At 37.9% G+C, this 23049-nt stretch overlaps 1 protein-coding gene across 4 annotated transcripts in view; it reads left to right on the top strand.

Annotated features, from left to right (window-relative positions):
- CDK6 (cyclin dependent kinase 6) overlaps positions 1-23049 on the top strand; it is a 226328-nt gene that overhangs the window by 54637 nt on the left and 148642 nt on the right. For all 4 annotated transcript variants that reach the window (XM_027102457.1, XM_027102458.1, XM_027102459.1 and 1 more), the window contains exon 3: positions 6157-6292. In XM_027102457.1, the coding sequence (XP_026958258.1) occupies positions 6157-6292 (136 nt within the window). The remainder of the gene's footprint in view (positions 1-6156; positions 6293-23049) is intronic.

Raw genomic sequence — 23049 nt, 5'->3', positions numbered from 1 at the left:
TAATATATAAGATGTATTTGAGGTCAGATATTGATGTTTAAAGTCTTTTAATTATTTCAAAATGTTTATAGATGTCTTAGGACTATTTTTTGTTGTAAGTAATAAAACCCAACTCAAACTGGGTAAGCACAAAAGCAACATTACTGACTCATCTAAGTAATAAATCCAGGGGTAGGTTGGGCACAAGTGGGTCCAGGTGCTTAAATGACGTCATCCGGAATCTCTTGCCTATCATCTCTCTGCTCTGGCTCTCTTCGGTGTTGGTTGCATTCCATGGTGGGCTCTACAGTGGTGGCAGAGATGGCCACCAGCAGCTGCAGGCTAATCTGCTGCCAGTTTGGTAATCCCAGAATAAAGAGAGCTCTACTTTCCCAGAAGATCTAGTAAAATTCCTGGGACCAATTCTCATGGTCCTGTCCATCCCTAAATCAGTCATTGTCACTCGTCCAGGGTAGGTTACGTGCCATCCTGCGCATGTACCCCACGAATATATTGCTTGAGTGTATGGGGTAGGAGTGGTTCCTCAACAAGAAATGAGGATATGGTTTCCAGAAGAGAGAATGGATCTTGGAAAGGTAGACATCACAGGTGTCTACTGTAATAGGATGTAGAATGAATCTACTTTGATGTTGATATATAAAGTTTCACATAGTGTTTGTAGAATTAATTTGGAATTAATACATAGCCATATATCACTGCTTGTAGTTTTACATGTCAGTTGTCTCTCCCCCCAACTGGATATGAAGCTCTTAGAAACGGTCCCTGTCTTAGATCTGTTGGAATCTCTAAAACCAAGTACAGTGCCTGCACAGTACAGTGTCCATACTGATAAATGTTTACAGGTACTGCTGAAATGGCGATTTCCTTCTCGCAGCAGGTTCATTATTATTAGTGGCAAATACTTCTGGAATTACACCATTCAGTGCTGGTTGAGAATAAGTGCACACACACTCCTTATTTAATGAGCAAAAGGAGAATACCCTGGCCAGCATCCAGTAGTGTAGGGTTATTGGGAGGTGTGAACATAAATTTGGTGCATGCAAACTGTAGCCAAAGAATGTGCTTCGTGGACTATAGAGGAAGAGATTAGAGATTTTTTAAAAATTCTTCTCAATTCTGAAGACTGCCTGTAGTTCAAATAAAATTTTGTTTAGCACCCTTCGGCAGCTGTGCCAGACATCTCACAGATCTTGAACTATTTGATGTCCAAACATTCAAGAGTATGAAAAAGAGCGACAGGAAAAAAATCCTTATAGAACTTCCTGTGACAGGTCAGAGTTTAATCACAGCAAGTAATGCAGATTTCCCTTTTATTATAACCACAATAGAAAGGCAGGGCTTGTGTTTACAGAGCACGTTGTTTGGGAGACCTTTGTAAATTGTAATCTTTGGAAATCCCAAACCTTATTGGATGTAATCCCATCCATTAGATGAAGACAACTTGCCTATGCAATAGATCCAGAATAGCAAGTTAAATGGAGAACGTGAACAGGAAGCAGTCATTCCGAATTACAATGGGTAGGATGCAGAGTTAATTCATGGAGATATTTTGTTATGAGATAATTACATCACTAGGACAGCTGGAAAGCTGAGTGCTGTGCTGGACCGCAGTGCTTGCTCTCTGCCCTGCAGCTGGGGGGTCAGGACAATAGAGACAGGGAGAGGACTTATTTTATGGGATAGTTAGGGGCTTGGCTGACTTAATTGTAAAATGATAATGACCTATCTGCCTTTTTTGGATTTTGTTTTGCGCAGCTAAACTGGATTCGTAGACTCAGTGAATGCTGAGAACTACTTTTTGAACCTTCACTTGGATCGCGTTAAGCTAAGCTCTAATGGATAAATTTTGAATGGTAGTTTTCATTTCCTCTAAAAGTCATCTGAGATACTTTTGTTCATCCTCAACCCAATGTGATTATATTTCTCTTATGGAACTGTAGTTATGCAGTCACTGAAATGGTATTTTTGTCGGTTTACTGAATAGCAAAAAAAATAGAATGGTTTTAGAAAGCTTTAAGTTGTTGGTCGACACAAGGAATCAAACAGTTGAAGTTATTTACCAGGGTTTATTTTCAAATGTTCAGACCTGTCTGGCTCTTTTGTTTTGCAAGTTACAGAGGTTATAGATAGCTTGACCACATTCCTCATTGATTTATATAAATATATTACAGATTGTTAACCTCCTGCCAAACACCAGGGGTTTCATTCAGTTCTTGTTTAGTTCGGTTGCTTTACGTGAGACTTATTGGTTTTATTACAGCATCTATCTTCTCTTTATTGCCCACTGAAGTGATTATTATTTGCTTTGGGATGATTCCAGACAGAGTCCTTGTAGACAAGAAAGCATCAAAAATATTATGTTCTAAAATTCCTAAGATTAGTATTTATAGCTGTTGATTCAAAATGCATTTTCTACCCATTATGACTAATGTAATTTAATTTTACTATGATAATGTTTACTAAGCAATTAAGTCAGACTAAATATCATGTTTTAGTATAGAGTAATATTTCCCAAAATGTCTTCTGTACGGTACTGGGTCTATTGGATGTTGATGGCCAGCATTAGAGCCCCAAACCTACAGGTTCTTCTAGGACTTTTACTTCCCTCGATGTCACTTTTGAATTTCTAAGGAGACGGTAATAGGCTCCATTTCCCAAATAAAATTGATAACGGCACCTTAAAAAAATAAAAAGCATTATCACCTTGAACCAGCGTGAGTCACTTCTAGTAAACACCATTCTTTTTGTAGCCTAGAAGAATATATGATTATATACACTAAAATTTATACAAGAATATTCTACTCTGTGTCTCTTTAAATGTGTGTCTTTAAAAATCCACTTTAAAAAAAATTGCCAATTAAAATTAGTGCCTTTTCTCCATGGCTTATCATTTGGGGCAATTAACAGGGGCTCCAGGGAGCTCACCTTTTGCATATCTCAGGTGTGGAGTCCAGGTGCTGCAGGCAGCAACAGTGAATCTTAATAAATTGAAGAGAGTGATATAACTTTGAGAAAAATAACTTGGGTGGGTTAGATGTTATTCTTGCATTGTGTCATACAGAGTGTTTGAAAATGGTTTCAGTGAGATGAAGCAACATAGCATGCTGCCAGGGCTGTTAGGTAACTAACAACGGTTTGGGAGCAAGTGACCCTTCGGTTTAGCAGTGTTTTATGATCACTTCATTCTCCAGCTACGTCCCTGTCAAAAAATTTTTTTCTTTTGGAAATTACTAAAACGTTTTATGTATTACAAACCATAAGTGTAGTAAGAACTGGAGTTACTAGTTCTTTACTGACTGGAGGCAGTGATAAACAATGTATTTTTTTATTAAGGAAATGTATTACTTATAATAGAAAACATTTTGAAAGTAATGTTTAAGAAGCACAGCTGTAATGATGCAGTTCCCATGTTTGTATTTGATTTTAGTACAGGCCATTTTTGGTTCATTACTGTTTCATTTTATCACAAAAATAGAAGCAACAGATATAAAGAAGCTTGGTAATTGTGGAACTCCTTTTTCTTCTTCAAAAGGAAGAAAAAATATTCCATTGTATATATTTGCCACATCATCTTTATCCATTCATCTGTCAGTGGACACTTAGGTTGCTTCCATGTCCTGGCTATTGTAAATAGTGCTGCAGTGAACATTGTGGTACATGACTCTTTTTGAATTATGGTTTTCTCAGGATATATGCCCAGTAGTGGGATTGCTGGGTCATATGGTAGCTCTGTTTTTAGTTTTTTAAGGAACCTCCATACTGTTCTCCATAGTGGCTGTATCAGTTTACATTCCCACCAACAGTGCAAGAGGGTTCCCTTTTCTCCATACCCTCTCCAGCATTTATTGTTTGTAGATTTTTTGATGATGGCCATTCTAACCAGTGTGAAGTGATACCTCATTGTAGTTTTGATTTGCATTTCTCTAATGATCAGTGATGTTGAGCCCAGCCATAAAAAGAAACAAAATTGAATTATTTGTAGTGAGGTAGATGGACCTAGAGTCTGTCATACAGAGTGAAGTCAGAAAGAGAAAAACAAATACCGTATGCTAACATATATATGGAATATAAAAAAAAAAATGGTTCTGATGAACGTAGGGGCAGGACAGGAATAAAGACACAGACGTAGAGAATGGACTTGAGGACATGGGGAGGGGGAAGGGTAAGCTGGGACGAAGTGAGAGAGTGGCATGGACATATATACACTACCAAATGTAAAATAGTTAGCTAGGGGGAAGCAGCCGCATATCTTGGTGCTTTGTGACCACCCAGAGGGGTGGGTTAAGGAGGGTGGGAGGGAGATGCAAGAGGGAGGGGATATGGGGATATACGTATGCATATAGCTGATTCACTTTGTTATACAGCAGAAACTAACACAACACTGTAAAGCAATTATACTCCAATAAAGATGTTAAAAAAAAAAAGGAAGAAAGAGTAAAGCTGTCAAAGTATGTGGGTTAAATGGAAAGAAGATTGTTCAAAGGAGCCTATGAATAAATGGTAGTTACCTCAAATTACCAAATTGAAAGAGTTGTTTTCATAAACTTCCCAGGTTTCAGATCCATGAATGATAGCAATCATGTTTTTCAGTACGGCATGCATATGATTTATGGCATTATTTTTAATAAATTTGTTAGTTAGGAGTTTTTACTTTGTCAGAATAATTTTTCAGAATAAGTCACATTAGTGATACTCGAAGACTTTAGAAATTTAGAAAAAGTTAAGTTTATAAGTAGATAATTAAAACTTAGAAGTCAGAATATTTGGAAGTAGACAAACGTAAGGAAGAAATTCTGTTGATCTTAATTGATTTTAATGGAGTTGTAGAACTCACCCCAGGCTGCCCAAAATTAAAAAGGAGTTTGGACCTGGCTATAAAGTATGTGTGGTTGGTGGTGGTGGTGTTCACCCCATCGATTTAACTTAATTATGGTGTTCTTTAGTTTCTTTTAAAGTTTACTTTAGGTTAACACTGAAGTACCAAAGGTTATGGAGCCCATTTAGCCCAGAAATGCAGTAGAGTGGCGTGGTGAACCAGCTAGGCATTAAAAATTTAAGAGGTAATGTACAAAGTGGATAACTGAGAGTCAACCCTGCATTTCAGTAACTGGGTTATATGCACATTTATAGTTAGTTTCTTTGAAGAAGGTGTTGTTTCATTTTAAAAAATGAAAGAAAGTAATAGGAGTAGCACTTTTATTAGCCTTTTCTTAGTATTTATATTACATTCTTGTCAAGAAATTTATTTATAGCTTGTTTATGGGTGGTGTGTTTAACTCTTTAAATGTTTGGTGAGCATCTCATGTGCCAGATAGTATCTTTGTCTGTTGAAGCTAAAGGAAATTCTGTCCTTTGTCTTGAAAATTCTTTTGACTACTGAAGGCTTTGTTCTTAAAACTTAAATTTTGAATTTGTCGTAGGATTTTATGGAAGGAATTGAATTCTCCCATCCAAACATAATTATAAAGTTTGTCAATCTGCCTTTATCATCTAAGGGCAATATAGTTTACAAATGCAATTTCTGCCCCCCCCAAAAGTTAAAATTTCACAGTTTTTATTAGCATGATATTTGGAATTTTAAAACTAAGAATTCATGCCCATTCCAGGGAAATGATTTGATTCACCAGGATGAGAAGGCTTTCTTAGAAATAAACCAAATTTCTCCTTATTCCATTATAGTTATTTTCATAGGCATAATTATAAGACCTTAAATTCCAGGAAAATCTAAATTGCAGAGTCCAACATCTCCAGAAAATGCTCAATCTGTCTCTTTAATAATTCTTGACCTGTGAGCTAAGAACCATATTTTTCCTAGAGGCTGCAGTTTTTGAAACTATCTTTATCAGCAAATTCTGCCTAAGATCTTAACTAAGGAGCCCTCCAAGCAGGCATTCTCATGTTGCAGTCGTGTTGCTTTTTCTTTGCCATTGTGAATTTTGTCACCACTTAACCAAGTGCTCTGCCCCTGAACTTTCATATCGATATTAAACTATCAGATCCTATTAGGTATCCTTACGTATTATCACAAGGAATGATCAAACCTGTCCTTTTTTCCCCCTAATTATGTGATCAAATTGAGGGATATGTGTAAGACTTACAGGTTACTTCTTTGCTTATTACCACCTACTTAATACCTCTTTTTTTTTTTCCTTTTAGGTTGTTTGATGTGTGCACAGTGTCACGAACAGACAGAGAAACCAAACTAACATTAGTGTTTGAACATGTTGATCAAGACTTGACCACTTATTTGGATAAAGTTCCAGAGCCTGGAGTGCCCACTGAAACCATAAAGGTACTAAGAATCATCTCTCTGCCTGGTCAAACAGTCACACTGTTATATAAACAATGGCACTCTTTCCTTATGAAAATTGCCAAAATTAGAGCCTTTGGAACTCAATATATAGTTAAATATATCTAGTATGACTAAGTGGGATGTTTAAAGAATGGGGTATATTCTAGTTCACTAATTTTAGGGCTCAGTGGAAAAAACCCTTTAGTTCTAATACATATTAAAATTATTGGAAAATATCTATTTGTACGTTATCTGGCCCTAAGCTTAGAAAGTATAGCGTAGTAAGTATAGCTCAGCCTTTTTCTGATCGTTTGTGGACTCTGAGGGTTATAATTTAAAACATCATTCATGAGTATATTGAATATGTAATTGTATACTGGTCCTAGGACATACCTATGCTATGTAAATCTGAAATATTGATTGTTAGGCCCTTCTTTCTCCATTTTCTCCTCATTCATAAAACATTTATAGGAAGCCTAAGTGTCAGGTACCATCCCAAACTCTTGGGATTCAAAGATGACTTAAGACTCCTTGGAGGTCAGCAAGCTAGATGCATTGTATTGACTAGAGGTCCTTTCTTCCTTTAGGTCTAATGGGAAGAGCTACTTATAAAGCTCTGTTGGTCTTACTTTGTTCTGCTTAATTGAACTTCCGAGTCGATCTTGTAGATCTGTGCATATCATGGGCAGGTTTTCACAAAGACCTGTTTGTTTTTGTGAATTAGGTGAAACAGGCTCCTTACCTTATCATTCTTTGTGTAGAAATGAGTTCTAGAGTTCAGCATCATTTTAGATAGGAGTTAATAGCTGAAAACAGTTTATCTTCTGAACAGAGTAAGAAATGTCTTTTAGTGATAGCTAGGTGGTGTTCCCAGATACTGATGCATTTAGAACGTGATGTACTGAATGATTTATTTCTTGGGTTTTAGACTAATGTAGAATTTATTTTCTCCTATCTGCCTTTCATAAAAGAATATGGTGCTCAGGAATGGTCTCGTTGCTTCCTGAGCAGTTTCAGGGACAGTAAGGCCCTTTAAACATAGGTATTCCTAATTACCTGTTCTTGGTCCTTTTCTCTTCTATCTCTGCATCCCTTTTTTCACGCAAATTCTATTCCAATCCTGTGGCTTCAGTTCTTTCCTTTATGAGTTTGTCCAAAATACCATGTTCAGCATGCAGGGCAGAGTATAGCCCTGTTTTGTGTTCTCTGCTTTCTGGCCAGATTGGGCTAATCCCCATCCTCTTACTGTGGCTCATAATTTCCTACCTCCGTGGGCTTCCTTCTCGTTGCCATTCCTTTGCTCCCCCCCACCAATAACTCTCTGCTTACATTTTTCAAGGCCCACCCGAGATATCATTTGAGCAGCCTTTATAGCTGGATGTAATCTCATTTGTCTTATAGCTTGTTCTACATCTCTCCCTCTTTATCATATTTTCTACATTTAATTGTGATTATTTGTGTCCATGTCTTACCTATTCATTCATCTTTGTATCCTGACAGTCCCTACTCAGTGATTTATACACATAGGTACTCAATAAATAAGACACATTGCCAACCTTTCTTCAGATATAATTAATTGAAAATTGTTTTTTAAATGACTTCCAACAGCTTAAACACGGACTGTCAAAATAAGCATTAGCTTCTTCTAATCTATTTCTAAGTTCAAAAATTTCATTTGGGGGAGGTCATTTTTTTTTTAAGCAGCGAGACAAGGTAACCATATATTTATACCCTACATTGCCACCTACATGGATCTTTCGAGCTTCACGTTAAATTCTCCTAGGACGTTAGAGGCTGCTGAGTGGAATCATTTGCAAAAGTGTGTGTAGTTAAAATGACTGATAAACCAGAGTGATGTGCTTAAACTAAGGCTTGATCAGGCAAGAGTAGAAAATGAAGTGGGGTGGGGGAAACTCCCAAGGGTGGGAGTAGAGAGGTAAGCAGGATTCAGAGAGGAACAGGCAAAAAGGTGGTCACTAAGGTGAGGTGAAGGAGAGGAGCCGGGGGATGGCCAAGCGAAGGTTGGGGAGCGGGGGATTGGTGCTTATCAACAGAAGCTTTTGACAAGGTAACTTGTTAAAAGTATTTTTTGAGTTCTTCATCTATCCAGGGAAAGGGAGTGTCACTTCGTTCTGTGTTGAACAGGAGATTCTCCTGGAGGCTGTTAAATTTCTTCAGCCATCAGGGACAACAGCCCCACAAAGGTAGAGGTGGGTGCAAGGGCTGTGGTTATTTAAGGTTTGCGGTTAATGGTGTTTTGATGTTTTCGTAGTAAAATAAAACTATGGTCAACTGAAATATTTCAGGCGATTAATTTGTATGTTAACGGCTCATTGAACATCTTTTGCTAACTTAAAAGCTAGTCGCAAGACCCGTTTCGTCTTCACCCTTAATTTTTTTTTTAATTGAAGTATAGTTGATTTACAATGTTGTTTTTAGTTTCTGGTATACAGTGAAGTGATTCAGTTATACATATACATATATTCTTTTTCAGATTCTTTCCTATTATAGTTTATTACAAGATATTGAATATAGTTCCCTTGCTATACAGTAGGACCTTGTTGTTTATCTATTTTATATATAGTAGTTTGTATCTGCTAATCCCAAACCTAATTTATTCCCCCCTCCCCGCCCCTCTCCCCTTGGGTAACTGTAAGTTTTCTATGTCTACGAGTCTGTTTCTGTTTTGTAAATTAAGTTCGTTTGTATCATTTTTTTTAGATTCCACCCATAAGTGATATCATATGATATTTGTCTTTGTCTGTTTGACTTCACTTAGTATGATAATCTCTAGGTCCATCCATGTTGCTGCAAATAGCAGTAGTTCATTCTTTTTATGGCTGAGTAGTATTCCATTGTATATATGTACCACATCTTCTTTATCCATTCATCTGTCGAAGGGCATTTAGGTTGCTCCCATGTCTTGGCTATTGTAAACAGTACTGCCGTGAACACTGGGGTGCATGTATCTTTTCAAATTAGAGTTTTCTTCAGATATGCCCATTCATCCTTAATTTTTAAAAATTTTCTGAACTGTGCTGATCTACTTTTCTTCCTTATTAAATATAAGGGTTTTTTTTTTTAGCATTTGTGTTTGAGGTTCTTTAAGGCCATCCTTAAAAACATGAGTAATCATTTAAAAGCACTATAATACTATCAAATGGATAGTTTTAAGCTGAATATGTGATTGACATAAATTTATTTTTAATGAACACTTTTATCTTTTGTTTCTAAGTTGACATCTTTTTAAGCACTGGTATGAAGGATAAACAGCTGCTCAGTAGGAAGTTCCAGCTAGTTGAGGTTCTGGTTAATTGAATTTTTCAAGCACACAGCCAGAGAACAGAAATATTTTGTTGTTGTAGAGCTCATTTATGAGAAGTCTCAATAACTATATCAAGTGAATATTGTTATTATGAGGAACCTATTGGGAACATGGATTGGATTCTTTATATAGAATGCTTTGTTGTAATAAGAGTTTTTCTGAATATACTCGTACAAAGGTTAATTGAATATTTACAGGGTGAGTTCTGTGCTAGGCACTTTGAGGACACAAAACTGCATAAGTCATGAACCTGCACTTGAGGACCTTAGAATATAAGAGCACACAGAAGCATGTGGGACACTTCTCTATGGTTATTTAAGTAGTTTAGTTGGTGTTTGATACTTTCAGGTTTAAAAAACCCCACTTACTTATGAATAAACACAGTCTGTAGCTGATTCTTTGCATTATGGTACCAAAATATTTTCTAAAATGTTCTTCGAAATCATAAATATTATTATTGACATTGTCTTGCATATATCAGAACTCGCCATGTTGCAAAATAGACAAATAGGTAAAATATTTTAACATGAAATAGGTGTAAAACAGGAAGTCAGGGAAAGACCTCATATTCAGTTGGTTTAGGCTGTGGGAATTTTCCTCCACTACCTGTCCCCCACCATGTTTTCTGTGGCACTGTTTACCTGTTGGTCCGCCTCAATTCACTATATTCGAGCGCACATTCAGGACATAATTGCATTAGGTGAGCCGTACTTGGGTAAAGCTGGGATGTTGCATGGTCTCTGACTAGCTATTACAGAGGTAAACTCTTTCTGTTCAGTACCATTTTCATCAACCTGTTTGTTATAAAAAGAGCCCGTGAGGGCTTCCCAGGTGGTTCAGTGGTTAAGACTCCATGCTTCCACTGCAGGGGGTGTGGGTTCGATCCCTGGTCAGGGAAGTTCCACATGCCACATGGTGCAACCAAAAAAAAAAAAAGAAAGAAAGAAAAGAAACAAACGAACAAAAAAAGAGCCCATGATGGGCTTATTTTCCCAGCTTACATATATCACATAACAATTTTTACATGCATTTAGTACCATTTGTTTATAAAAGTAAAAATGGCAGAAAACCACCCCTGAAACCCTAAGTATTTGTGAAGGTTGATAGTTGGGTGAACTCATTAGGGGAAATTCTGTCATTATCATATGGTCTGGACTGAAAATTGTCATTGAGAGGCTTATGAGAATAAAATAAAATCATAGGTGGTTCTTTCCAACATTTTACAATACACCTGTTCTAAAAATAAATAAATACATTTATACGTCTTATTCATACTTCATCTTGAAGTTTTCATCACATTCTTTAATCTCTTTTCTTGATGTCCTGAGATATATTCATTCATGTTGATGGTGACATTTGCATAAAGAAACCTCTTGACTGCTATGCTGTGACATCAACAGATACTCAAACTTTGCCTCGTAGGCTTATTGTTGCCATATCTTGCTTTCCTATTTCTAGTTCGGAATGTTTTTGTTTTTGTTTTTTTTCCGGTACGTGGGCCTTTCACTGTTGTGGGCTCTCCCGTTGTGGAGCACAGGCTCCGGACGCGCAGGCTCAGCGGCCATGGCTCACGGGCCCAGCCGCTCCGCGGCACGTGGGATCTTCCCGGACCGGGGCACGAACCCGTGTCCCCTGCATCGGCAGGTGGACTCTCAACCACTGCACCACCAGGGAAGCCCAGAATGTTATTTTTTGATGTACTTAATTGTGGAGGAATGCAGTGCCGTCTGTGTAATTTTAATTTGATCATTTGAGATTCGACATTGTCTTCTTAGACCGCCATGCTTAAACTTATGAGGCAATAACTGACACCTTATGATTGTCTTATTTTTTTCTTTGGGGGTTCATAATACATTCTGAGTACCTGTGTTTATGTAGCACCTTTCATTTATGGGGACTTTATGAGAAAAGAAAAAAAAGGCTTCCAGATTGTTAGGTTTTCTCTTTCATGCCTTTATCTGCTACCTTATGAGAGAGGATCAGAAAGAACTGTAAACAAATTCCCTCACCTTGTTCCTTAGTCATGTGTAACTGCTACCCAGAAAAAGAACTATATGGCAGGATATATATGGGGAGAGACTCCTGTGTAAAATCTTATGCTTTACATGTTTTCAAAGGTAATGCCTTCTTTTACTAAACTATCATTTGGTACTCAGGCTTCCCTCTCTAGTACATTATCTCTCCTAGTATATGACCTGGCTTCTCAACTATCTTTTTAACGCTTTGAGAACCTAGTTTCATTCTTTGGACATTTTGTACATGTAACACGCTTTTCACGAATAGAAATTCAAAGGCACTGAAAGCTCACAGAGAACACCAGCTGCCTCTCCAAAGTAGAACACAGTTCTTTCAGCTCAAGACCACATGGCCTCTTTGGATGACTCAGTCTTGGAATAAAAATTATATTTTATTTGTGTATCTCTATGACAGATGAATTCTATATGGCTTGAGAAGGCTGAAAGACCTCAAGGTTTATGTGTCTGTGTGGGTCATTTTTCTCTGTGAATTAGATTTCATTTTATCTTCGATTGAATGTTTCTTAGAGATTTCTGTTGGTTGTAATATTTTCAGTAAGAGATAAAATGTACTATTAAGTTTATTTTACAAAACCCAGACTTCAGAGACTGACACACACTGTTAATAGCACCTGTTTTCTGCCTCTGGGAAAGATCTGTTTTCATGAATAATATCTGCTTGCAGTAAACAGTGGCTCTGGTGTCAGGTTGGGATGCCCAGGGCTGATTCATCTTTCTCCATCTGACATAATGCAAAGTGACTGCCTGGTCCCTGGACTCTGATGAGGAAAGCCTCTCAGAGCCTTCTCTCCTCTCGCCCCTAAAGGAATCAAGCCACGGCCCCGCTCCGCTGCTAGTGGTCTCCACTTTGCCTGAATTATGAGCAGGTGATTTGTCTCATCTTTGCAGGACACAGAGCAAATTAACATGAAAATATCGCTTCCCAGAAAACAAGGCAGGCTTGAATGCCCTGTCGCTGCCGGTCATTAGCCATCTGCCACCGACACTCATACTCTGTTTATCACATTTGAAATTCAGAGCAGATGTTGCATAATAAAGTGATCCCAAAAACAAGACAAGAAATTCAAAGAACAAATACTTCACAATAATGATAAGGATCCTGGAAGGAGATTTTTTTCAATCTAATAGCAAGGCTGGACTTAACTGAATAGACCATGGTTTTAAAAACACACACAGGCACATGCACACACATCTTTCCTGGTGTTTAATGCACACTGCTTTTTTTGTAGTCACATGAAATAATTTTTGAAGAAAGTGCATTTGTGAAAGATGCCTGAGAGGACTGTTTAATAAGATTAATTGTAATAAGCAAAGTGGAATGTTGTAATAACACTAGTTCTGGTACAAAGGACCTCATAGGTCAGTCATGCCAGTGTTGGTTTTTACTCTAAAATGGGCCTCAACTTACAGCAATGTGACTTAAATTACTTCACTCCTGTAGTATAGTTGGATCTCTCAGGGTTTGTAGCTAGCCAGTGTGGTTGCCCAGACAGCTTATTTTCTTCTTGGTACTCAAGATCTCATGTTCCCTCTACCCTTTCCCTCCCCTGCCTCCTTCCCTGCCCCCCACTCTTCCCCCCATCCTCCACCCCCCATGTGTGTGCGCATGCGCACGCACACACACACACTCACACACGCATACTCACACACTCTTAGCTTCCCCAGGCTCTGCGTAGCTCTGCCCCAGCTTCCTCCTCAGTCCCTGGCTTTGGGCTCTCTCCAGCCTCAGTCCTAAGAGTCTTTCATTTAAGTTTCACTACCCTTCCACATTAATGTAACATTTTACAGGATTGGTTATTGGAATGTTTTACCTAATCAGCCTATGCGCATTCTAGACCCTTCTTATGCCTTATAAAAAGCACATCATTCGTGGTATATTAACAATTGTGCTTAGAGGCATTCTGCTTTTTAAAACTCAGGCGTCTGAACCTTCATCAGGAATGTAACCTATGTCATACATTTTCTCTGTGGAAAGTCAGCTTGGAATGTAGTCTTCTGACTCAAAAGAAATGCTTTCTCCGCACAGACCACACCCTCGTTCCCACCCTTACCTGTGTATGTGCCCGCCTCACTCCCCCCGCCACCAACACACAGAATTTGGGGGGATTTTTAAAACAGGAACATCAGCCATAATGCTAAGCAAAAGTTAGGCATCCACCCTGGGGGTTGCTAGAGGGTTAAATCAAAGTGGCCCCAGCAATTGACCATCATCACCTCTAAAAGAAGAGCTGATCGGAAGGAAGTGAGTCAACACTGAGTTTACCTCAAATTTAGGGGGAAATGTAGGGTGAGTGAGCTACATCTGTGGTAACTTTCAGTAACTCTTCAGGGAGAACATTTTTAGATCATCTAGATTTTGAGGACTCTCCCAGAAACAAATCCTTAAGCAATTTCCCAAGCCCTTGTAGTAGTTGAAAATATTGGAGAAAGAGGACAGAATTATGCAAATACATGATTATCTAAAAGTACGTAATAACAAACTATAACAGAGTTATTTTGTGGTTGTTTTTTTTTTCCCTAACAGGAAATATGGGTTAAAAAGAAAAAAAAAACACTAGTGTCTTTCTAAAGGTACTGTAAGACTGACTCACTAAAATAAATATTGACTCACTAAAATAAACAAATGACACTTTGATCAAGCTAATAATAGGTAAGTTGGAATCTCTTTAGAAAGTGCTTCCTCACCTTGGGCATTAAATCTGTTTATAGAGCCCATGAAAAAGTTGCAGGCAGTATATACCCAGTGCGTATCACCATGGTGACAGATGGCCGAGTGATGCTCCACAGAGAAGAGGGATATTCCTCACCCAAGTTTAGTGTGTGCCTAAGCTCCCTGGTTACAGTATCTTTTCTGGCTCTCTTCCTCTAAATGTTGGGTGATCCAAAGCTTCACCCTCATCTCTCTTCTCCCTGTCTACACTTTCTGGCCAGGTGATAGGTGATGTCGTTCAGTCCCAAACCCTCAGGTATCATTATTCTCCAGCCTGACCTCTCCCCCTTGCTCTAAATGCATTATAGTCGACCAACCGTTCCGTTTGATATCTCGCCACCAAAACATTGCCCAAGAATCTTCTCCCCAGCTCAAGCCTTCCCCATCTGCCCAGTTGTTTGAGCCCCAAACCTAAGGATCCTTCTAGCCTTCTTTCCTTCACAATCTTCATCTAATCCCTTAGCAAGTACTTTTGGTTTTATCCCCAAAAGATAACCCCAGTCCGACTGCTTCTCAGTATCTTTGTTGCTAGAGCTCTGGTCCAACCCATCAGACCAGCTTCCTAACTCAATATGCTGTTTCCACTCCAGCCCTGTTGTAGATTATCCTCCATACAGCAACCAGAGGCACCTTATTAAAGCATAAATAAAAGTATTACTCCCTTGCTGAAAACTTTTCTCCAGTAGTTTGCTATGACTTGTAGAATAAAATAAAAAGTCTTGCATGACCTAGAGCTCTTCCTTCCTACCCACCCCCTTCCTCCCAAGCTCTGCTCTGCCTCTACTCTTTTGGTTCCCTGTCCTTCAGCCACACCTGCCTTCTTTCTGTTCTTCCAGCATGCTTCCAGCTCAGCGTGGGTACTTATTGTTCACTGTGTTTGGAATGTTCCATGCCTCTCCCTCCCAAGCCCCACAGGTAGGGTTCCTGTTTCTCACCATTCTAATCCCAACTCAGGTTCTATCCTAACGACTCCTCTGATCACTTCACCTACCACTCCACACCTACTTACAGCTTACCACATTACACCACGTCGTGCCATTTTATCTTCTTCAACACTTAGCCGAAGTGATCTCATTCACTTTTTTATATTTTTCCCAGCTAGAAGGTGAGAGCTTTGAAGTCCAGACTCCAGTTTATTGCACTATCCCCAGTACTGTCTGGAATATATAGATGACCCCCAGTAATCATGTGTTGGTAACTATATTTTGATGCCTACATTTCAGAGTTAATTAGAGGGTTGATTACATAGGCGCCTACTTTCCCATTGTACAAGTGAGGAAGTTGTACTTTTTCAGGCATACATAAGTATATATATATATTTATTTTTCTATTATATATATGCATTTACATATATAACAGAATAATACATATGTATGCATATACATACATATATATGCATATACATATATAAAATAGAAAAGTAAGCTGAGAATATGCCATAGCTCAACACATCTACGTGGCTCTTTCTTCATGGTGGGGAGGGACACTGTGGGATTATCCATATTGTAACTAAGGATTTGCTTGGTTGGCTTGGCTTAGATATAGTCTAAAACCAATAATGGATCTCCACTAGAACTATAAGGCATTTTCTCCTTTAATATAATACTGACTTGACTAAATTCCCAAAATTGTTCTCTTTCAATGTTGGACTCTGCTAATTGTGTTTTATACTAAGGATGGGACACTGAGTCCAATGAAGCGATTGATGGACGCTATGAATCTTAGAGCCCATTCTCATCTCTCAGGGGTAGAGTGACATATTTTTTAAAATTTAAATGTAAGTTTCCATATACTCACTGTGTGTGCAAAGTTCTTTCTTATCCCCACCATGAGAAGTAGCAGCTTCAAAGAGTTAAGTTACTTTAAAAAGATCTAATTGGAAAAACTCTCCTATATTTATTCATTTGGATTTTTATCATTCGTATCCAGAGATTTCAGATACCCATGTGGTTGTGGAGTTTGGAAGTTAAGAAAGCACATTCTACTAGAGCAGTTGCTAATGATTTGCAGTCACTAGTTTTTAAATTAGTGAAAGGCATCTAGAGAAGGTATCCACCAGTTATCTAAGATTGTAACTTCTTCCTCATTCCTAAGCAAGGTGGAAAGGCTTAATCAATTGTTTCACTGCAGTTAAAATCATTATTGGTTCTATTAAATATTTGTTGAAATGAGTAAGTGCTTTCACAAATGGTTGTGCAATGAAGTCCATAATGAAAACCTCATAATGGTAGGTATGAGAATCAAATATCTCTAGCAAATGAAATACTGTTGCAAATACTCTCCTTCTGCCCTTCCTCTTTCTCATCACCACTATCAAAGAGCAAAATTCTCCAAAAAGATTGACTCCAGTGGGAAAACTCAAATGAGGAGAGTTTGACCTGAATTTGGATTCATTTATCTAAATCAGGGCCTTGATGCAAGCATCTGAACACTGTGACTCTCGATGTCTTAGGAATTAAAAGAAAATTCTGTGAATGTTAGAAATGACTAAGTATAAATCTAATCTTTAAAAACTCTAGCTACCACCGTACAATGGAAGCCTAATTTGGATGCCTGGAAAACAGACTAAACCCAACAAATTTTGTAAAAATGAGTTACCATCTCATAAGGGGTTAATGAAGTTAAGGTAAACATAATGCTCTTTCTCCAGGTGTGGTCAGTGAATCACCTTATATAGTCGCCTGGGGTGCTCATTTAAATTGACAGTCTTGCCCTAAACATAATCTCAGGAGGGAGCTTCCAATAAGTACCCTCTGATGTTGCTTATAGACACTGCTGTTTAAAAGATACTCCTTACAGTTTGACATATGACCCTACTTGGAAATGGAAAATGTCTGAGATGACTCAAACCTCTGGAATATTTGCTTGCCTATGAGTAGGTGGCCCCGGCCATTCAGAGGACTCTAATCTAAGCTCAGATGAATCAGGTGTGGCATTTTAACTAACGCCGTCTGACTGTATGAATACTTGTTTAAAAGCACTGATGTTTTATTCCTTAAGATGGTCTATTGGAAAATGCTAACTCATTTATATGAATTACAGAGAAAACGCTTAGGAACATGAGAATTCTAACTAGAAAGTCTTAAGCCGCCCAGAAAGCTACTCTTCTCAAAAACAGTGTTCATGGCATATCATGATTTGACCTTTGAAAGATGCTTTTTGTTTCATTTCACTTAATGTTCTCACAGTTCTCTGTGGTCCTAACTTAGTAAACCATTACCAGATTTGCAAGGGTAATGATCAGAATTCCTAACCCTGTTTTATTGATTTGATGAGGAACCGAAACCATATGAAACTTAAGTGAATCATAGGCATAGATTTTTAGTGCTGACACTAATGTGGCCAAACAGTGTTCAGGTACTTACTTTGAGGCTCACGCATTAGAAGATAATGAGTGCTCAGAATTTCTTCCACTTGTGTTTCTAAGCCTTTAACAAATGTAAGCTAGTAGCTTTGTTGGTTTTTATATTTACCATTGCTCTCTGCTGTCCCTGACCATACTTGTTCATTTTTCCTTTCTTGGACAAAACCAAAGAAATATTTATCATTCTACTCTAGTATAGTCACACCACTTTTAGATTGGAAAGCTAAAATAGAACATAGCAGGAAATTGGGGACCACAGGGCATAGGAGGTTTCACTCCGAATTAAGTTTAGGAACTGCAATGTTAAAGGGTTTAAATCTACACTGAGCCATCAGATGCTGATTGATCTGGAAACAGATATCCTTAATTGAAGTTGCTCTGTGAATGTGTTTAGTTCTATGAATATGTTGGAACACTTACTGAACACTTAATGAACATTTTAATTTCACTATCACATTTTATTGTTTAAATCTGGAACTCACCATCACCCATAGCTGAAGACCTGAAGTGTTTACTGAGACAAAGGTGTGGTATAAAAGCTGTAGGTGAGGGCCCTGCTTCCTTCCGTCTCTTCCCTCTGTAAAAATATATTCCGAGTCAGGAGGCTGCAGGTGCAAGAAGACGGAAGACATTGGTTTGTAGTAACAAGAGAAGAATTGATTTAATGGGTTCCAGTGAAAAAGGAGAGATTTATGTACCCTCAATAACCACTCCCTAAGAGTTAGCTCTTTTAAAAATACGTGATGCTGAGTGTAAATATCTGAAACATTACATTACTAACTTTTGTTTCCCCCATTATGATTCTTTCTCTAGTCATAGCAGTTTATCTTGTAGACCTGAAGTCATTTAATGTTTCAACCAGATATTAAAGGTGGCTTGATTCATGTCTTCAGTGCAAAACTACATGACTCCAAATAAATGAAAATCAAGGACATAAATATTGGTTAAGTTGGTCTTTGGCATCATATATTCTAAATGTTGCCACTGTATTAACGGCCCTTGATATGCTTCTCGTGATTGCTGTAAGATCTTGATAAAAAACAGGAGTTGGGAAGAAAGTAAAATATAAGTTACATTAGAATGAGTTAAGAAAAGAGTTGCATTTTGGTGTCGTCCCAAGCAGGGAGATTTATGAAAGCATCGCACACCAAGAGAAAGGACTTCTTTTCTGTTTCAGCTCCATCACTTTCACCACCACAGTTTCACAGGACTTCTTACTTTATTTATCACCAAGTTCCATAATTAACATATGGTTCATGTTATTGATTTCTCAGGTTTCAAAGTAAAATAAATTGAGCTTTCTTCCACATTTAGAATATACAGTTTTTTTAAGGAACTCTAAACAAAGACATGCATTATTTGTAAGTTAGAGAGCAGCTGCCAGAAAACAGAAAATTAGGAATGGAGTCATGGGTGAAATAATAGAGATACTGTTCAGAGGTAACCCTTTGTACAGCAGGAAATTTTCCTTAGAAAAGAGACAGCTGAGTTTGCTTGTAAATTTTGCTAGAAACAGGACTGATTTAGTAACATTTAGTGCTGGTTAGGAGGCTGAAGACAGCATTCCAGCTTTGGATACCAAGCAATTGCTGTCTTTTGTGGTTTTGTATAAAGTCTAAACACTTTATAGTTTTAAAAGGTATGTGTATATGAGGGGGGTGCTGCTATTAATTTTTTTAATGAATAGAATAATATATCAAATATCAGATCTGAGAGTACAGGAGGGTTTTCTAAGCATAAAACAGTAGAAGTTGTCACAAAGGAAATACTTCATAGATTAGACCATAAAAATTTTAAACTTAAAATATTACAAATAGAACTAACAGGCAAATAACATATTTGCCAAAAATACAGCAGACGTTTAATATACTTAACATATAAAAAGCCCTTAGAAACCAATAAAAAGAAAATTACCTAATTCAGATATGAATAAAGAACATGAACAGACAGATTCACAAAGAAATACGTATGCACAGAATCGCTGGTAGATAGGTAGGGGAGGTATTCCACTGCACAAATAATCATTGAAATGCACATTAAAACCAGAATGTATCATTATAGGAGATGATTAAATGAATTATGAAAATTCATTTAACAGAATGATTTTTCAAAAAGACTCATTTTTGAAGAATTGCCTAAAGAAAGATAATATTCAAACTGTATATATAATACAATCCCAATTTTGAAATTATTTCAAATAGATGCATAGAAAACTAGAAGGAAATACGTTAAAATACTAAGTGTATATCTCTGTTAAGGTGTGAGTTGTTAATATATAAGTGAGCATGTACATTAAGCCATATGCAATTGTCAGTAGTTGACTGATTCAACCTAATATTTTTATAATCTGACAAAAGGGTGTTATGTGTTTTAGTACGGAATGCCTTCTATTATAGAAAAGTTGAAGTTCTTATATCTGAATCTTTTCTTGAGCCCGACATAAGAATTAGCAACATAATATCATGTCGTTTGTGGTTAGGCGACACAATAGGACAGATTTTGTAAAGTAATCAATGTGTGTACATCAAAACATTTAATACTTGTTTATTGATGCTGATGATATGGATAAAAGGGCAAATGTTGAAAGACAGGGAAAAAAAAGTGATCGGGTCTTCTAATCAGTCTTACACCATTGTTACTATCTCCTTTAATCTTATCTGCATTTTACCATTAAATGGTATAATGGGCAATGGAGGAATTTCTGTTTATTGTAAATGGAAGCAATTGCTGGTGAGTCGTAAACTTTTAAATTAATGTCTGCATATAAAATAAAGTTACAAGCCTGTTTTTACTACAGTGGCAGGTACTGGTGTGGGTTTCTTTAATGATCTCTAGGTTTTCAATATTTTTTACATGGAATCAACTTTCAATCCTCTTGTTAAAATCAGCTCATAACACTTACGGTATATAGTTCAGCAAAGGCTGTTTAGGACTATGCATTATTCTGTGCCTGCTAAAAAGGGAACATTTCTTTTCAAACCCTGCATTGGCCTCTACAGGGAGATTGCCCACAGATATTGAATAGATAAGATGTTGTGAATGCAGAGTTAGTTTAATGAAAGAGTGTCAGTTGTCTTTCCTATTTTCCCCAAAGTAAATTATTTAATTTGAGACAAAATGGTAACAGCGATCTTGGTAATACACTTGCCCTTATAATAACGTGAATAACTCCGCTATCCACTCAAAGACAAGCTACTTTTTTTCAAAATTAAAGGGGGAAAGTGATGCCATACAAAGGGAATTTGAATATATGCTTATTATTATTATTTTTTTAACCTTTCCTTAAAGTCTATTGTCTCTTCCCATTTGTGGCCTTTTGAGCACACAAAGATGAACATAGACCAGGGTAGATGATAGTAAATGAAAATTGTTGAAGATACGTCATTTATAGAAAGATGAATACCCATAGCTTTGGTGGTCCCCTTGTTGGGTTTAGAAAACTGCATCACGAAACACATTCAAAATATTGAATTGCTTGTATCCCAGACTGAATCCTCAGTACAGTGGGTGAAATTGCTGTGTTCCAACTTAGCTCTGTGAGCCCCTAAGAAGATACTCTTAAAGTGGACACAGCAGCAGCTCTTGATGATAACCTAAAGTATTGGGTAGGAGGGAGTCCCATTTCACTTGGAGAGAAACCACTGAGCTTTCTTTCCTCCAGCCAAAATAACAAAGTCCTAGCCTCTGGTGATTGATGAGCATGTTGCCAGGGGAAATGGACTGGAAAATCATCCCTTGTCTTTTACTTGCCACAGGAAATCCATAACAGAGATCTCCATTCTTCTCGTTCTGATAAGAGGCCTAACGAAGCATCCAGAAGGGCCGTGAAGCCTGGAAATGTGTTATATCCAGCTGCTTGCTGGGTTGCCTTTTAAAATACAACTCATAATTCCCTAACTCACAAATCGAACATGTGTGCAGTTGGATAGCCTTTGACAAGCCATGCAGCTTTTTGACCATTACAATGTGGCAGCTGAGCCGAGAGAGGCTGTTTTAATAAGTACAGGTATCCCCTGTTTAACCTAACAATATGCATTTCAAAAGGTATCTGTGCAATCAAATTCAATACGTAGCATTCTCTTACTTTGGCATTGTTAAATTGGATATTCATAGGCTGGAAAAACTTGGGAGCTCAGAAATGAAAGCTAGGGCTAAATTTGTAAATGCAAATACAAATAATGTTTTAACTAACCAGAAACGTTGTGAGAAGCACCCCCCAGCACACCTCCTGCCCTTCGTGGGTAAGGCCGCAGCGCTGCTGCTGAAGCTGTGGGCATCACACTGCAAGCTTGGGATTGCACATGCACATGTCTTCGGGAATACTTGCGGAGTCAGTTTTGAGGTGTTCAAGCTCAGACCATGCAGTTGTCACATGAGAGGGACTGTGTCTGAATTTGTTTGGGATTCCTGTTTATTAAGGTTTCCACATTGGTCTTGGCAAAAGGGATCTGTTATTTAGTAGTTTCTCAGCACCCTTTGGATTTGGTGTGTTTGGATTTTCATTAAAATACTACTTTGTTATCAGAAAGCAGGAGTCCTTAAAGACTCCTATATTGGCAGTGAACACTAAAAGAAAGGCTCAGGTAGCCTTATGTAGTATATTTTGGAAATGTGTTTGTTTAAGAGATTAGAGTTTCCACTTCCATGACTTCTTCCTTTGTGTTTTTTCCAGGCCTGCATTCCAATTCTGAGTTAGAAATGTTTTAAACCTTTCCTAAATTATATTTATAGAAATAACAGCCCATCCACTAAAGTTATTTCCAGAGCCTTTATTTGCTAGTGGTAGGCATGCAAGCTGTTTTATGCTTTCTCTCTGGTCTTATGCTTCTTGCCCTAGTGACTTGGAGAATTTTGTTGATTCCGTTTGTTGGTGGAAAGATAGATGGCCAAAGAATGACCATCCTGAGGCCACCACTCTAAGGCTGGCTTTGAAAAGCCCTCTTGGAAGTGGAAACACATGTTCGTTCTCCCCAGGACCAACCTGGTAACACTGCAGGTTATTGCAATCTCTCCTCCCACTATTCCCTCCCCCAAAATGAGAGGCCTGTTGAACTTAGACCAAAACCTCTACATTGTTCATTTGCTGAATTCCCTGGTTGCTGCGAGTGTTCCGTGTCCCTTATGTTCTCAGAAACTGGCTACGTCTTCACATCAGTACACTGTAAAACTTGGGATGGAAGCGAAAGTGAATTGAACAGATTCTTGTTTTTATGAGAGTATCCACTACTTCAGAGCACCCAAATTTCACTCCATTGCCATGCCCAGACATAAAATTGAGGCACCTCTTTGTTGTGCCTTTCTGACATGCCCTCAGGGCTTCCA

The sequence above is a fragment of the Aethalodelphis obliquidens genome, unplaced genomic scaffold (assembly GCF_003676395.1).
Source record: "Aethalodelphis obliquidens isolate GAN/ISIS:26980383/991018 unplaced genomic scaffold, ASM367639v1 scaffold5, whole genome shotgun sequence".
Taxonomy (NCBI): Eukaryota; Metazoa; Chordata; class Mammalia; order Artiodactyla; family Delphinidae; genus Aethalodelphis; species Aethalodelphis obliquidens.
This window is presented reverse-complemented; position numbering and strand designations above follow the sequence as displayed.